The sequence below is a fragment of the Eremomyces bilateralis genome (assembly GCF_010015585.1).
Source record: "Eremomyces bilateralis CBS 781.70 unplaced genomic scaffold P152scaffold_3, whole genome shotgun sequence".
Taxonomy (NCBI): Eukaryota; Fungi; Ascomycota; class Dothideomycetes; order Eremomycetales; family Eremomycetaceae; genus Eremomyces; species Eremomyces bilateralis.
In genome coordinates this window covers 1,270,793-1,286,439 of record NW_022985069.1, presented here as the reverse complement: position 1 = coordinate 1,286,439, position 15,647 = coordinate 1,270,793, and the positions used below count along the sequence as shown (strand labels likewise).

The window sequence follows — 15,647 nt, the reverse complement described above, 5'->3', positions numbered from 1 at the left end:
GAGATGATGAGAGGGGGAGGGATCGGAGTCGGAGTCGGAGTAAGGGGCGGAGGAGCAGGAGTTTGTCGGACTATTTGAAGAAATGAAGAGAAGGAAGTGAGGGGGGACGACCGTTATGACTACTGGATGATTCGATGCTTCATTTGACGGCATTTTCAAAGGCGTGCGCTGCTCTGCGACTGGTTCGGACAAGGTTTATGCTTTCCTATGAGATTCATGATGGATATCTTGCGGAATCGACTCGATCCTGTCCGCATATAATTACAATCTCTATGTTACGGGATCCCTTCTAACCTGCGCATATTAGTTTTTCAGCAGAGAGGGAGGGACCTTGCTACGCCAAATGAATTGTTCTTTAATCGATCCTACTCGCACTTGATATATACCTTCAGTTTAACTAACCTTAGCATTCCTTCTTTACCTTCCTTACCTTCATCACCTTTACCGCCTTTACCTTCACACTCATACCTACCTTAAGCCGTTCTTTTCTCAGTGTCCATCGCTTCAGATACACTCATCATTCGACAACGCCCTAACGATCAAATTGTTGGTTGGCTGCTCCTCTCTCGACTGTTTTGCAGTCATTACCACACTGATTTGATTGGAATAAGAATGAGGGTGGATACAGCTCAGGCATTCTCACTGGTCGTTTACTTATCCTACACACTCAGTCAGATCCTGCCCTCTCTCACACTCTCTCAGCGCCTCGCATTCTCGCTTCTTTGAGTTGCGTTGCCCACGTTCTCAGTCTCCCAGTCAACTTTGTCACAAGCTGGAAGGTGTACGCAGATATCAGTTTCACATGATACATCGTGACACCGCCTTTCTATCCATCAGTCTCCATTATCCATTGGCCTCTCACTTCAATCAATTCGAGCCCTTCATTTCCGTCTAGTTATATTCGTCTTTCTTCCATTTCCAGTCCTTTGGCCACAAGTCAACCCAGGTCAACGCTCTGTGTAAGCTCCGATTGACAAACGGACAATACGACCCCTGATGCGGACCAAAATGACTGGCACATTGAGCAAACGGATGAACGTACACCGTAACCATATGACTTTAGTGAATTGCGAGTCGTGATGAGGATGGCTAAGTCGATGTGAACTTAAATGTTCTTTCAGAATTTTCGTTCTTCCTTTCCTTCCACTTTTCCCTTCTCAAGGGATCAATCTCAATCCGAACTCTGTTGCTTCAGTCAAAAGCTTGTATTTTACGTCCTTCGATCATCTGAATAGCACTTATGGAATCCACTGCCATCTTTGATTTCCGTTTTCATATAAGATACCTTCTGAGTTTATTCCAGTATACTTGAATTATGAACTGCGTCTCAGAGTCACCTCAGTACCATTCGGCCCAACCATTATGGGTCCAGGGTCCACCAAACCCTCATGCGTTCTGTTCGTTGGAAGTGCTATTGAAGATGACATTGACGTAAATCCGGCCTTCAGTACTCTTTCTGATATCCTTCACTATATCGATATTTTCGATGCCCAAGTTTTAGGAGCTCCAGCTTCCACTTGTATATTTTTGCCCTGAACGCTTGACGGGACCACCCAGCACCTACTAACGAGATGATGTCCTCCAGGTTGTGGAGGGCGAACTCGTCAGTGCTCACGATTGTCTTGTTGTGCGATTTGCGAAGTCTCGGTTCATCCTGCTCACCGACATCGTACTACTTCCAGGAGCAGACATACCAGAGGAAGAAACCATACCACAACCTAGCGAGAATGTAGAGGTGATGGAGCTGCGAATCGCGAATCTTAGACGTCTATTCAAGGATCTCAATCCCACTTCCTTTCGTTCTTTTTCTCTTTCTTCCACGCTACTGGAACCGCAGGTGAACTTGGCCTTCGAACTCCAAGCCTACTAGCGAATCTACAGGATCTCACAGCTCTATAAGTCCTTTGTGACTCTGCTGGTCAGATCAGCAAGCTCAAGTCAATCCATTTGCGTGGAAATAGACGCCCAAGCCATCACGTACCCAAACAGCTCCAGGAGAAAGTATTAATGTTTGTGTATAAACTGGAATGGGCAGAAACGTTACCGGCGGACAAACTCGTCGACTGTTCGTAAGCTAAGGGTTAGGTTTTGCTGACAGTGCCACCAGTCAACGTCTAACGATACTCGGACGAGAAAGAGAATAGTGGACGACAGAGTAGCATCAATAGATCTGGCCATGGATGTAGGCAGGCTTGTACTTCTCAGTTTGCTGACACTCCACCTGTTCGGCCCTCAACTTAGCCTGAACGCTCATGCCAGATTAAATTGGCTTTTGAGATACCCGCCATAGTTTACATTTAGGATCGATGATGGGCAAGAGAGGATGCTCAAAGACTTGAGAACGGAGTACTGCAAAGCCCACGACTGCAATTGAAAGATTGATTGATCACAGCCGAGTCCAAATCCGATTCCGATTCCGATTCTACCGTCGTCAAATCTTATATCACCGGCCACTGAAGCAAGCAGGTCTCGAACACCGTTACGGGAAGCCCCTAGGGCCTACGAGCTCTTAAGCTCAATCGACGACTTTCTTCTTGGGGCACAGCAATACCTAGATATACATGATCTTGTACCACAGGGTAGTAAGCATCTATCCCTAATAAGAGGGATAAGATGAATAGGAGGAATAATAATAGCGATAGTCGTCCAGGCAAGATTTCCACTGGATGTACCATCAGCGCTAACGACATCCCCCATTCATTATATTGCGCAATGAAGGCGGAATTTTCGGATCCTTTATGCCGCGAAACGATTCTATCCTAATCTTGGTAGTATTTACAAAAGTATGATCTTAGATGGTCCGAAGGGGGAAGAACGGGAGAGTAAGCACTGTTTAGGTACACATGAATGACATCCTCCTCTTACCTCTTTACGGAAATACGTACGTCTGCGCTCAACTGATCAAGATTGAGGTTCTTTGTCTCCTTACAGACACTCTGCCATACTATCAGTATGGCCTCATCTTCGAAATGCGCTGATGCGGGACGAGGGGGTGTCTCATGAACGAGGCCAGAACCATCGCTTTGCACTTTGACAATTTCGTTTTGAACATTCTGTTCAACGGCGCGTCAGTCCACCTTCATCTAGCATTCATAATTCTCCTACATAGTTAATTTCTGCATCTCAACTGCCAGTGCTTCTTCGTTCTCCTCAGTTTTCTACACCGACAATAGATATTTGGGATTCGAGACCCATTGGCTCTAGCAGTGGAGAAACACCGGTCTACCCACAGATGCAAGACCTTGTAGAGGCCAGGGTGAGTGCCAAAAACGAGAAGCTAGAAATCGGCCTATGAAGCCAGTAATGCCTCTCCATTTGAAGGAGTGGAAAGACAAAGCCGGGGAACATAGCGTCATCCGTCTCCAATCAGTGGCCAGGGTGGCCAGAGTCCGACTCCCCTGATTCAGCAACGACCAAATCGCAGAACATATCACTGGTTCGGGGAAAGAGATGAGCACAGCATTGAATACGACGGCTGTGCCGCAGATAGAATAGCTGAATTGATTTGAATTTTGGGGGAATTAAGGATGGCATACATTATTCAATAATCGACCCAGGAGCTGGGTACTTCTCATACCTCAGAAGAAAGGCAAGATCAAAAGGAGTTGAGGAAATGGATCCAAACTCTTCAAAGATGATGGCCGGAAGGTTCGAAACGATAGGAATGGGGTTAGTGATACTCAGTTGGGCCCTTCTCACTCTAAAACTCAGCGAGATCTGGTTAGTCTGTCTTGATTGGCTATTTAAGTTCTTGCTAATAATAGTCAGTGCCGTGAGCGAGACCAAAGGAACTGTGTACTTACGAAGGCAGGCGAGCCAATCGAGGTGGCACACATCTATCCGTTTTCTATGCGATGTGAGGGTGACCCTATTGAAGGACTGAGGTCATCCTTCTGGGACTACTTACGTCTGTTTTGGTCTGGGGAGCACGTGCGTACATGGCAAGCGGCCATATTCCATACGAGAACTGTGCCGTCGGAGGTGGAAATCTCGCAGCGGTGGCTGCCGCGTACTCTGGGGTACTCAACGGAGGAAACTGGAAGGTGCCTGCGCTGATATTTTACCGCTGGGCCATATTCGGCACCGTAGCGTTCGGAGACGCTGCATAACCGTTCACAAACCGATTCGCGAACGCTTTGTACTCGAAGGAGGCACCGATATTTCCGCAAGTGTAGGCACTCGAGAGCCGTCAATTGGACCCTGGTCGGGGCCGAATCATCCGTGTGACGTGTACCTGCCCGCAATGGACTCAGAGTACCGACTCCGGGACGATGAGCGTATTCACGGCATTATCCAACGTCGGGAAATCCAGGACACGGAGGCGGCCGGACGTTTGTCGGGATATTCTTCGCAAAGACGGTCACTCAGAATTTAGGAAGCAGAAATATTCTACTTGACTTTCTAACATCCGAAATCACTACAGCCTCCGACGTAACCGTGGGTGGTTCCACCGTCGTCGTTACTGAAATGGCCCTAGCGGGTAACGATTCACCAAAAGGGGTACCTCTCCTTCCAAGGCTAGAATCGCGGTAGGTGGTGTGGCCGGTGATATGACTATCGCTGGTATTATCGTCGGCGTATTGTTTTTTCTCAAAGGGACACTGGAGCTGGACTTAAAGATAGAGACTTTATAGAAAGAAACTGTAGGAGGTGTGCCGCAACGTCGATGTTAGTTGATCGGAAGAGTGAATTCCTGGCCATTGTGCGATGGCGTGTTAGTCGGTCTCCGGTCTTTACACGACAGACTTCGCGGACGACCCGCTCGACGAGCCGACCATGGACGAAGAGGGAGATAGCGAGAACAACGACAGTGAGGGCGAAGGACAAGAATCGGGAGGTGACAAGGAGACAAGATACAAAAGAAACGATGGTCGATATCCCAAAGCTGTACAAACGGGTTGCATGTACTTGTTAATTCGTAGTTACCTACTTGGTTTATCAAACTAGTTTCAATCTCCAGCATGTGTAGCTCCAGACAGTATTGTTCGGTCCTCCCCCCCAAGGAACGAAGCGACTGGCTGCTTTTGGAGGACAGGCTGATTTAATACGGCTCGAGTTATTGAACTCCATCAAGTGGAACTGGTTCTAGAAAGGTCGTTTGAGAATGTAAGAACATGAATGAGAGCACTTCTATGACGGTTCGGATTGTTTGCGGGAAGCCCTTGACCAGGCAATCAATAGAGTTGTCTTATTTATCACTCTAAAGTCAGATATGCAGATAGACAGAACAGACAATCAAGCATATCTCCTAACATTCAATGTAAAGCTGAAGAACTGCCCTGCCATCGTGTTGGGAAATGATGTCGTCTATCGATGATCTCAAGTGTGAAGTTGAAGTTGGATACAGACCGCATGACTCGCCAACCGACCATCTCGTCTCTCAGCCTTCGCCGCCCCTTTCCACGGCTCTGGGACGCTGATCCCGGGCCCTCCTCCACTTTCATCCCACCCCCTTTCCATCATCTTTCATTTCCCCTCCAACGTTTCCGAAATCTCAACCGATGAACCCAGCTGTACACCCCACCATCCCATCATTTCGCAGAATCCGCACCCCTAATCCTCCGCTATTCTCCGGATACAGAAGGGAAAGTCTATCTGGGACCCATTATTACGACTCATGTCCCCGCCCGTTCCACGCGGTTGGGAAACGGTAATGTCGCTCCACGAATCATGGGCGGGATGGCGGGCAAATGAAATGAGTGTTTGTGGCCGGTCATGCGATTACAGTGGGTTGTTGAGAGGCCACCAGCGGGGGTGAGGGGGGCTGATGGGTCGCGGAGGGGAGCCCGCGAGGGCGCGGAGGCCGGCAGGCGGGGCGAGGGAGTTGGTGGCTGCGTTGGGTCCAGCGTGGTGGGTTGGTGAGAGGGTTGGGATCGATGAGCGTTTCATGAATCATGAGTTTACGACAGGTGGGATGGAAAGAAGAATAGCTGAATAGGAGGATGAGCGGGGGAGAGGTCCGGTTCTGTATTCAGCTGAGTATTATGCAATCACCACTACTATGGGAGTAAGTCCGTGTAATTGCGTTGGAATAGGTAACAGGTTATTGCTTTTGTGACTAGATCATTTTGAGGGACAGCCGCTTCCAGGAGAACGGATAACATGCAGATATTGGATATCTCATATTATCATATGGCCAGGAAAATACAGCCACCAGGGACACCCTTAATTCTGATAGAGGAAATGAGGGGGAGAGCCTTTCAATATGATCACAAAGTGTGTTACCAATGAAAAGTTGAGAAGCTGGGGCGATGGTTTGATATTGTACACAACACCATCTCAACCTGCAAAACATTGAATTCTCAATCAAGAGAACAATAGAGTTCCAAAAAAATCAAAAATAAATGGCAAGGAAGGGATTCGAACCCTTGCATGTTTCCATATTCGAATGCGACCTGCCAAGGACAGGTAAGAAAACATTTCTTGAGTCGAACGCCTTAACCACTCGGCCACCTTGCCAGCATTTATGGAAAGAAATGGGGAATTTGGTACATAATGTTATGTGGAATTTGCCGAAAAGGAGCCGCGGTTGGGGACTGGAGCTCTGGAGCTCCTCCCAAATCTTAACATGGTTCTACTCCGTACAGTTTCCGGATTTAGATTTCAGAGTTGCATTTCTATACCAACAATAATGCCTTGCTCACGTCTTGCTCAGTCAAGAATTCTGACTGAACCCTTACTTTACTAGCTTTCGCATCCCTATTGTTTTCATTACGGACGCCATAGCTACCAACCCGGTCCTATTATTATTAGTATCCTTCTATCCAGATGCATTTCCTTGCATCCCGATGTCCTGCATCTTATGTGTTACGAACTATTTCCGTCCACGTCGTGTCACTTGCGACCATCTCCAATCACACATATTTCGCTTCTACCGGTCGAATAGTGATGAGTCCAGCGGGGCGATTTGCCCGCCAAATTTCCGCACGTTGTACGGACGCTTGATTGCAGTGCCATTACTCTGTACAGACCGCAGTGTACGGATCCTGTCATACCATGCATGGAAGCGTGTTTTCTGGTTGTGCCTTGCATAATTACCGTACGGATCAGGCGTTGGGTTTCTCTGCTGTCTTAGCAGTTTTTCCAACCTGCTATTGCGGGAGAAGAGATTTTGTATGAGGGACAACCCTCTTCTATTGCGTCCGGCGTTTTGACTAGCATATTGGATTGGACTCCTCATAACGAATGTCTGCAGCTGGCCGTCGACCGTCACAGTGAACCAGCTCCTGTTATTAACAATTCCATCTATCATTAATGTCGGAGATGCAGTAGTACGAACAGAAACTCTACCTGCCGCTTCAAGTTAAACTCAGCAATTTTTCCATCCTCGAAACTCCGATTCCGCGAACCCGCGGCACTTGTTTACTTGGACCAAATATACTTCTATCTATCCACGGACAAACCATGCGGTTTACACTTACCTAGGCGCAGTGTCCCCTCAAAATTTATTGACGTTTCCCCCTCCACACGTGTTGTAGTGTGCCCCGCCATCCCGCCCCTAACTCCTAAGTCCTAACTCCCCAAACCTCCGTCTTCTAGAAACCTTCCACCGGACCGAGGGACTGGGACTCGGAACGTTTGGTAGCCAAGGCTGAAGGCGGGCACTGCACACTGGCCACCACACCCAGCGCATTCAGGCCCGCGCCTCGGAAATTGGCTGAGCACATGGCGATTTGTTTAATTTGCACAGGGCTTGAGATTTCGTATTGATGATGCACACATCAGGATTTAAGGACACAGTATTCCTGTATAAGTATGTCGTTGCGGAAATGGTGCCCATTCGGCCGGGTCGCATAGTGCGGCGAATGGACCGCGAATTCAAGATTGGAGGAAAGATGAAGCCGATGAGACGAAATCGCCGCAACTGCGCCGTAAGGGGGAATGGGCGAGGTCAAAGGCGCGAACTGCGAACTGCGAACTCTTCGTACCTAATTGATCGACTGGCATGGGTTCCTTGCCCAGCATTTTGGAATTCAGTGGATCTCTGTATCTGGTCAGTCATCAGTGGTCTAGCAACTGAATTCTGGACGTTGTGGGGATTTCCACGGTCCCTCGGCCGCTCGGTATCGGCTGTCCTATCGTCGGTGTGACGGGCCATCTAAACGCGATGGAGGATTGAACTTTCGCTTTTAGTAATAGTGACGATGTAGATGACTATATATAATTGATTTCGAAGCGGACGGCCAATATCGTTAGCACGTCTGGAGTATCGACGAAGAAATCTTCCTTGCGGATGAGAGCCTACATCCTGGCGTCGAAAACAAGCTATCATGAAGCCAGCATATGAGTCCGGTACTCCAGACTCCAGTCCGTGGTGCATCCCGGTTGGTCCGGGGAAGGCGGATACGCTCGTACGGTGTGCTGGAGTTGTACGGTGCTAAGCAGAAATCCAATATTTTACGGAGCATTATCATCAGACATCATCACCATCTCGCTAGCAGCGATTCCCCCTTAAAGCCCCGCTAACGTGACGACACCGTCCCGAACAATATTGTGCTAGTAAGCCTGGCTGAGCTAGACTCACCAAGCTACGATGATCGCGGCGATGGTCAGGGGAATTGAGGTTTTTGGGATGTGAGAAAAGAGCGGCGTGGTTTGGGCCTTTGAATACCTAGTATTATGTCATTCTGCAATTCCGCTCCCCGCTGCTCCTGATGATTAAACCAATGTAGGACGGGATCGAGCGGAAGTCTCAAGTCATTCGTGAAGTCGTTCGGTGACGGGCCCGTACCCCTTGGCGAATGGAGGGTCGAGAACGGAGGGGCGCGCGGGGACTGGTGGGTTGGGGCATCGGGAAAATGGAGGGGTTGGGACAATGAGAGATGAGCGGGCGGGCCGAGATGGGAGGGGGAGATGAGTGGTCGTTGCGGCGAGGTCATAGGCCGTGATGAGAGGGATGGATCCTGATGAGAGGGATGTGCTACGGAGGCATGGGTGGCTCTGTGATAATGGATATACATAGGTCAATTTGGTGGGCGTCCTGGAGATTGGTTTTCCACGGATCTCATCCTCGATGTATCGAGTTGACGTGAAGATCAAAGAACAATCACCAAGACCTCTCCAACCCTTGCGTAGTAGTTAGTATGTACAACAAGTGGCTCACTCAACAAATTCGGTGTACATCCACCTCGCATCGATTATCTATGACTTCCATCCTGTGGCTGAACCCTCCCACAATAGCAATCGCGCATAGCAGTCCATCCGACCGCGACCTATCGGAACGCTCACCCCAACGCAGACCTGTTCGATCTGGCTCGGATTGACCTGTCGGTCTGTCACCGCCACCGATACCAGTCGCAGGAGTACAGGACACGATGTGGGACGGCGGTGGGAAAACGAGGGAGTTGGGACAGATCGATTGGATCCTGGACGGCGCAACGCATGATGGCCAGCAGCTAAATTAGCATTTCCTTGCTGGGCGATCGCAGCGTTGACGATTCATGGGGAGAGCTCTGAAGATGGTCGGGGGGGGTTGAGGAGGGCTGCGGTATCAAGGCGTATCCGAACGAGCGGACGAGGACACGCATGGAAGGATGGAGTTATTTTTATTGATCGGACGCACCCAGTTCACGATGCCAGCGTGGTGAAGGATTCCTTGGGGTGATGAGTGATCGTCTGTCCGTTATAAGAGACGTCAATATGCCAGCGCATCTCCGGCCCTCACAGCAACCCCTGGACCGCAAAAAAAGTATCCGCAACCGCCCCGCGCGCTTCCACTACGATACATGTAAGGAGGGGCAATTTGAGCGGCACTTTTGACGAGCAGAAAACTAGGATGCTGGGTGCCGCATGGCGGTTGTTGCCCGGATCGTCGACCGGCAGAAACACTACTGATGAAGCAGACGGCCATGATGCGGAAATGAGAGAGATTGCAGGTTTGGGGGGAGATGGAGTGTCCTGTGCCATGTTGTGCGCGGGGGCATGGCTGGCGAGCTGAGGGGGTGGAATTGGTGGTGGCACGGCGGGGGGTACAGTGGGTTGGTTGGGGTGAAGAAGGGATGATGCAGGACGGAGGAAGGCCGGGGATAACAATAGGAGATATCAATAGCGATCTTGGGGAAGAATGGGCATCCTATCTGGATCTCATCACATCACATCCATGATCCAAAACAATGACAAAGATATGTAACGTGAAGCGCTGATGGACCAACGTTACTTTTCCTTGGGAGGGAGGAAATGAACGAAATGAGATGATGAGATGCGCCCGGGATGCCGTAGTCGACCTTCGTATTGTTACAACTTTAACACCCGCCTATTGATTACATTATCATCAAAACAGGCATAGCGCCCGTCTGTGGGGCATCGAACCAGACGGAAATTGAGGGATTTGCCCCGGACAAACCGTCCCGTGTAAGTTTCACGTTTCAACCGCTGTGATTTAGGGGGGGGTTGCAAATCCCCCTTTTACTTGTACGAAGCGGGAAAGCAGAAGCAAAGCAGCACTGCAGCAGTCAGCGATTCAGCACAGACACTCACCAGTCCGAGTCGCCGAGAGCCACAGCCTGACACAGGCCACAACCAGAGTCAGTGCTGGGAGCGAGAGGGAGACGGAGGGACGCACGGCGATGGGATGACCACGACACTCTGTTGGCGTCTTCCCCCTCTGTCTCCCTCTCCCTTCTCCCACTAACGTGAAGACCGAAGGCCCCTCCAGTCCCGCCCACCTTTTCACCCTGAACTTTAGCTGGATGAAAGTTCCCCTCCCTCCCTCACATTTCCTGGCTGAGAAAGTCCCTCTTCCCCTCCATACCCTCAAATTCTTCGAACTGCCACCTCCACCTCCACCACCTATTGTCCCATTCATTGTACACGCAACTGAATTGCATCTGGCAACGATTGTTCACTGTTCCTGCACATCCCGAATCCATATACTTTGTCGTCGGCGACGCTTAGTTTCCTCCATTCACCGCCGCTATCTTCCCGTAACACGGAAAAAGCCCACGCTGTCTCCTTCCCTTTCCCTTCCGATCATCATCGTCACCCACGGCTCCTCGCAAACGCATCGAACCCGACTCCCTCACCCAACTCAGACCCGACATATCATCCATACCCTTTCCAGTAAATGCGTCGGCATGCACCCGGTCAAACACCAACTGTCGTCCTGCCCGCCTTCAAATTGAACTCCTCGCGCAACCCGAGTTGCTGCTCCTCCACCATCCGGACCACCCCATCTCCATCCGCCTGCCGAAGATCATCAAATTCGCCTATCACCACGACCAAACGACCATCCTCAGATATCCATCCCCCCCGGCGTGTTCGCCCATCGTTCTAAATGCCCGCCGCAACTGCAACCATGGCCGTTGCACCCGCCGCTCCCTCCACCGCGAGCGCGACCCCCGGCGGTCGCAAGCAACCCGGCGCTCCCGAGAAGAAATACAAGTGTCAGTTCTGCAATCGGGCATTCAGCCGGAGCGAGCATCGAAGTCGTCATGAACGGTCGCGTAAGTACCATTTTTTTCCGCTCTCGTCCATTACATGTGAAAGGACACGGTTCGATGGGACGCGGGGACGTGGACGAGTCGCGTGCATGGAGGGTCGCGAAAGCGGGGAAGCTCATGGACAACGCGAACTGAGCGGTTTGGTCGACGTTGGACATGGGACGTGAAACTCGATCGATGACGATCGTCGTGGGGTCGAACCGTGTCGGGAGAATTATCGCTCAAATCGAGGAATACGTGGTGGTCGTCTGCTAACGTGTTCGCCTCGATCTAGATACAAAAGAACGACCTTTCAAATGCCTTAAATGTCGCAGCACGTTCGTCCGTCGCGATCTGCTCTTAAGACATGACCGTACCGTCCATGCGAAAGATGGAGGGATTCCCCTCACCAGCGAACATAAGCGTCGAAATAACCAGAAGACGAATGCGGCCGCGGCCAACGCACCACCGGCAGCGAAGCCGCCGGCCGCAGCACTAGGCCTGGATTCGGCGACGTTAGAGCAGATTGAAGCCAGCAGTGATGGCATGGTAGACCTCGAAACCGCAGCAATGCTGATGACTGACTTTCATCACAAAGCAATGGCGAGCCAAGAACCCGAAGCGTTCGTTGACAGCATGGGAATGCATGTGGGTGCCATGCCCGACGCGGTCATCTCGGCGAACGGCCCCACGCTCCTCGAGCCCACTGGACCGTACACGACGACGAATGGATCGGTTTCACTTCCGCAGATGCCGTGGGATTCGTTCCTCCCGCAGACCGTCCGCGAACCGAAAGCGCACTCCATCTCGTCCAGCATTTCCGGCTCGCAGGAATCACATCTCACATTCAACAGCTCCTCGACCGTGCAGGCGATGGCTTCACAGCTTCCACCCATCATGGAACGCACCATGTCGAATACCGAGCCGTCCGCACACATGGCGCAATCGCTGAACGAGTCCATCCACATGTCCTGCATGGGAACTCCCGGTGCGCTATCACCCCTCCCATCCATGATGGGACCCGTGTCTCCGGTGGACTACCGAAGATCTCCGGGCCCAGGACAGGTATTGATCGTCGCCAAGGCGCCGCAGGTGCAGAACGAAGAGCAATGCGCGCGAATCCTCGAGAACATCAAGCGACACGACAGTGAAGTGGCGCTGCTGGACACCTTCCAGTTACCGACGATGCCGGTCCTCAACCGGTATCTGTCGACGTACTTCAACCTGTTCCATCATCACCTGCCCTTCCTGCATCCTGCGTCGTTCGATCCGGCGGAGACGGCAGCACCGTTGCTGTTGGCGGTCCTCTCCATCGGGGCTCTCTACACTTTCGAACAAGATCAGGCGTACATGCTTCACATTGGCTCGAAGGTGCTGGTCCAACAGTTCTTGCAAAACAAGGAAAACTTCAGCTCGAGGAGATGTCCGTTGTGGACGATGCAGAGTACATTGTTAAATATGACCTTCGCTAGCTGGAGCGGGGATCCCAAAGGCCTGGAATGGGCATGTTCCATTAAGGGTCTTCTTGCCAATGTTCGTAGTCATCCCCTATTGAAAGGTCTTCACTAACGATAACAGATGGTGGCCGGAAACCGGTTCGAACTCCAACTCCGCACCGAAGCCCGCAAAGGCACGCAACCCAGCCACGCCGACTGGATCCTCGACGAAGGATGCCGCCGCACCTACTACGCCGTCTACATCTTCTTCGGCCTTCTCACCCTCACCTACAACCACACACCGGCGATCGCCTTCAACGAATTCGACACCCTCGAACTCCCCTCCTCTGAATCCCTCTGGACCCTCGACCCGTCCTCCGCCGCCGCCTGGCGTGACGCCCTCGCCTCCTCCGCCATCCTCACCTTCAAAACCGCGCACGACCACCTCTTCTCCGACTCGCCGATCCGCTACTCCGCCTTCGCGACCCGCGTCATGATCAACGCCTTGTTCCTCGAAGTCTGGTACCACAAGCGCAGCCCGGAGGCCCTGCAGGACGTCGTCACCGAGTACAAGCTACGGCTCGCCCTCGAGACCTGGGAGAAGTCCCTGGATCTGTGCGAGTCGGAGACCGTCGTCGTGCGGCTGTCCGCCCCGCATAAAGGCCACCCCCTCATCTTCAACGCCATGGCGCTCTACCGCAACACCCGCGCGCGCCTCGCTGTCGACCTCAAATCCATCCAGGAAGTCCTCCGCTACCACGACCCTTACGAAGTCGCCAGCGCGATGACCCAGGCGCGCGACCGCGTCTCCCGCTCGGAGGAGATGATCAAGGTGATCCAGGAATGCTACGAGTGCATCGAGGTGGCAGCGCTGCAGGGGATCCGCTGGGTGGCGCGGACGAGCGCGACGAACTGGAGCATCGAGCATCCGCTGTGCGGGATGGATCTGATGGTGATCCTGACGCTGTGGCTGTATCGGCTGGAGCACGACGAGGAGCCGGCGACGGAAGAGGAGGTGGGGATGTATAACAAGCTGCGGACGCTGCTGGATGAGGAGGCGGAGGGAGGGGAGACGAAGCTGAGTAGCACCGTGGCGAGGATTTGGGGGGGCATGATCGATGAGGTGGTGGTGTGGGGGTATGTTTTCCATTTTTCCATTTTTCCATTTTTCCATTTTCCCATGACTCTCTTTCTGTTCCGCACGTCCATTGGGAATTACGCTGACATGCATTGCCACAGTATCACGAAACTCATGGGTGAAGCGTTCAAGCTTCACGCACAGGCGCTCGTCGGCTACGAAGACGCCGTCTCCCACCATCACACCACCCCTACCCCCGCCATCGCGCCGCCCAACGTGCGCGCCCTGGAAATGCAGACGGCATACTAATCGTCCGCTCCTTAACCACTCCTCACCGCCCACCCATCCATACCACGACCACGATTCCTTTTTCATTTGTCATCTCGGATCGAACGCCACGACGGCCCGATCTGGGTCCACCGCTCGGTTCTCCCCTCACCAAAATCATCGGTTCGGATTCTGTTTTCGGAGCATGGCGCGGAGTTGCTAGATTGATTCCTCCCTGCTTTCCGAATTTCTCTTACTGCTTCCATGGTTCGATCTTCAGTGCCGTGTCTCCCGTTTGAGGCACGGGACGCGCTGCGCATACCGGTTCATCGCACACACTCTCTCACTTGTTTCATCACCTTCCCTCACATCCAGCATACGGCCTGCCTTCTCCTCTGATACGATACGTTCCCTTCTCGAAGTGCCCCGCCTTCGGGGTGCGCGAGACTTGTGTTATCTACACCTTACCCACTTTGTAATTCGTCCCTTCCTTATCTCCTGTTTTTTCCATTACCGCATTTTGCGGGGTCGGAGGGTATCATATCGTACCCGCGGGGTCGCGCACAATCCCGTTCGGTTCAGTTTCCGGGGTTTGATTGATCGTTTGATTTTGATTTGTCTCTTTTTCGGGGGTTTGCGAGTTTGCTGGCTGGCTTGGGATGACGGGGCTGGGTTCGGTTCGGTTCGGCAGGGTGGTGGGAACGTCCGACTGAATAGACTGGACTGGACTGGACGGGCTACTACCTGGACGTCGGCTGGCTGGCTGGCTGGCTGGTTTTCACCTTTCGGGGCTTCGGGTTTTCATATTCCTTTGTTTCCTACACTCTTTCTGTCTCTTTCCCTAGTTTGACCCACCCAACTCGCTTGTCCTCGACTCGACTCGACCCGACTCGACTTTCACACTTTGTTTGCTTCTGTTCTAGATTTGCGGATTCGGTTTGTGATGCAAACTAGCGCACCCGCACACAGGCAGACACACGAACCCATAATTCACAAGTGCTGGGTGCAGGTTTGGTGGGGATTGGGACCACATACCGGTATGCGTGATCGGAGGGCGCTGGCCATGGCAATGGCAACAAAATGCAACACCAGGCTGGCTGGTATATCTCTTTATTCGTGGAGACTGGAGACTGGAGACTGCAGAGGGAGGGCCACTTGTATCGGTAGTAATGCAATTGATTCAGTAATGTGCTGGCTTTGAGATGATTTGCTGTGATAGGTTGCTGGTGACGTGAATGAGGTGCTGTAGATGAATGAGTGCTTATGGGTTAGTTATTGTAGGTAAGTAAGCCTTGAGGATCTTGCGGTGGGTAGAGGTGGATTTGATGCTTAATGGAGATCTCTTTGGGTCTTCCGGTGGGTGTCTGGGGGGATGGGGGTGGGTGCAACTCTCCTTGGACACCACCAAAAGGGTACCAACGGGTGCCTGTGGACATTGAAGTGTGGACT

General features: G+C 51.9%; 6 protein-coding genes and 1 non-coding gene across 7 annotated transcripts; 3 read left to right on the top strand and 4 right to left on the bottom strand.

Moving 5' to 3' along the window:
* Positions 1-2,457: 2,457 nt before the first annotated feature.
* Positions 2,458-2,731, bottom strand: P152DRAFT_196027 (uncharacterized protein). Its single transcript, XM_033674300.1, has one exon. The coding sequence runs from the start codon at positions 2,695-2,697 to the stop codon at positions 2,500-2,502; it is 198 nt and encodes a 65-aa protein (XP_033537393.1). The 5' UTR covers positions 2,698-2,731; the 3' UTR covers positions 2,458-2,499.
* Positions 2,732-3,479: 748 nt separating this feature from the next.
* Positions 3,480-3,895, top strand: P152DRAFT_455477 (uncharacterized protein). Its single transcript, XM_033678796.1, has one exon. It carries the CDS (start codon positions 3,635-3,637, stop codon positions 3,881-3,883), a length of 249 nt encoding a protein of 82 aa, XP_033537392.1. The 5' UTR covers positions 3,480-3,634; the 3' UTR covers positions 3,884-3,895.
* Positions 3,896-6,345: 2,450 nt separating this feature from the next.
* Positions 6,346-6,459, bottom strand: P152DRAFT_t15. The gene has a single exon. It is a non-coding gene; the product is annotated as a tRNA-Leu (tRNA).
* Positions 6,460-6,641: 182 nt separating this feature from the next.
* Positions 6,642-7,258, bottom strand: P152DRAFT_455474 (uncharacterized protein). Its single transcript, XM_033678795.1, has one exon. It carries the CDS (start codon positions 7,250-7,252, stop codon positions 6,872-6,874), a length of 381 nt encoding a protein of 126 aa, XP_033537391.1. The 5' UTR covers positions 7,253-7,258; the 3' UTR covers positions 6,642-6,871.
* Positions 7,259-8,507: 1,249 nt separating this feature from the next.
* On the bottom strand, positions 8,508-9,310 carry P152DRAFT_195998 (uncharacterized protein). Its single transcript, XM_033674299.1, has one exon. The coding sequence runs from the start codon at positions 8,958-8,960 to the stop codon at positions 8,550-8,552; it is 411 nt and encodes a 136-aa protein (XP_033537390.1). The 5' UTR covers positions 8,961-9,310; the 3' UTR covers positions 8,508-8,549.
* Positions 9,311-10,347: 1,037 nt separating this feature from the next.
* Positions 10,348-11,175, top strand: P152DRAFT_195966 (uncharacterized protein). Its single transcript, XM_033674298.1, has one exon. The coding sequence runs from the start codon at positions 10,689-10,691 to the stop codon at positions 11,118-11,120; it is 432 nt and encodes a 143-aa protein (XP_033537389.1). The 5' UTR covers positions 10,348-10,688; the 3' UTR covers positions 11,121-11,175.
* A 118-nt stretch (positions 11,176-11,293) lies between these two features.
* On the top strand, positions 11,294-14,240 carry P152DRAFT_389843 (uncharacterized protein; the record flags this gene model as incomplete). The annotated part of the gene is made up of 4 exons (XM_033676005.1): positions 11,294-11,441; positions 11,713-12,950; positions 12,996-13,990; positions 14,093-14,240. 4 exons carry the CDS (start codon positions 11,294-11,296, stop codon positions 14,238-14,240), a joined length of 2,529 nt encoding a protein of 842 aa, XP_033537388.1.
* Positions 14,241-15,647: the final 1,407 nt, after the last annotated feature.

Excerpts from the sequence above, each read along its gene's own strand:
- P152DRAFT_196027 (XM_033674300.1), bottom strand. The coding sequence starts at position 2,697 with ATGGGGGATGTCGTTAGCGCTGATGGTACATCCAGTGGAAATCTTGCC.
- P152DRAFT_455477 (XM_033678796.1), top strand. The coding sequence starts at position 3,635 with ATGATGGCCGGAAGGTTCGAAACGATAGGAATGGGGTTAGTGATACTC.
- P152DRAFT_455474 (XM_033678795.1), bottom strand. The coding sequence starts at position 7,252 with ATGATAGATGGAATTGTTAATAACAGGAGCTGGTTCACTGTGACGGTC.
- P152DRAFT_195998 (XM_033674299.1), bottom strand. The coding sequence starts at position 8,960 with ATGTATATCCATTATCACAGAGCCACCCATGCCTCCGTAGCACATCCC.
- P152DRAFT_195966 (XM_033674298.1), top strand. The coding sequence starts at position 10,689 with ATGAAAGTTCCCCTCCCTCCCTCACATTTCCTGGCTGAGAAAGTCCCT.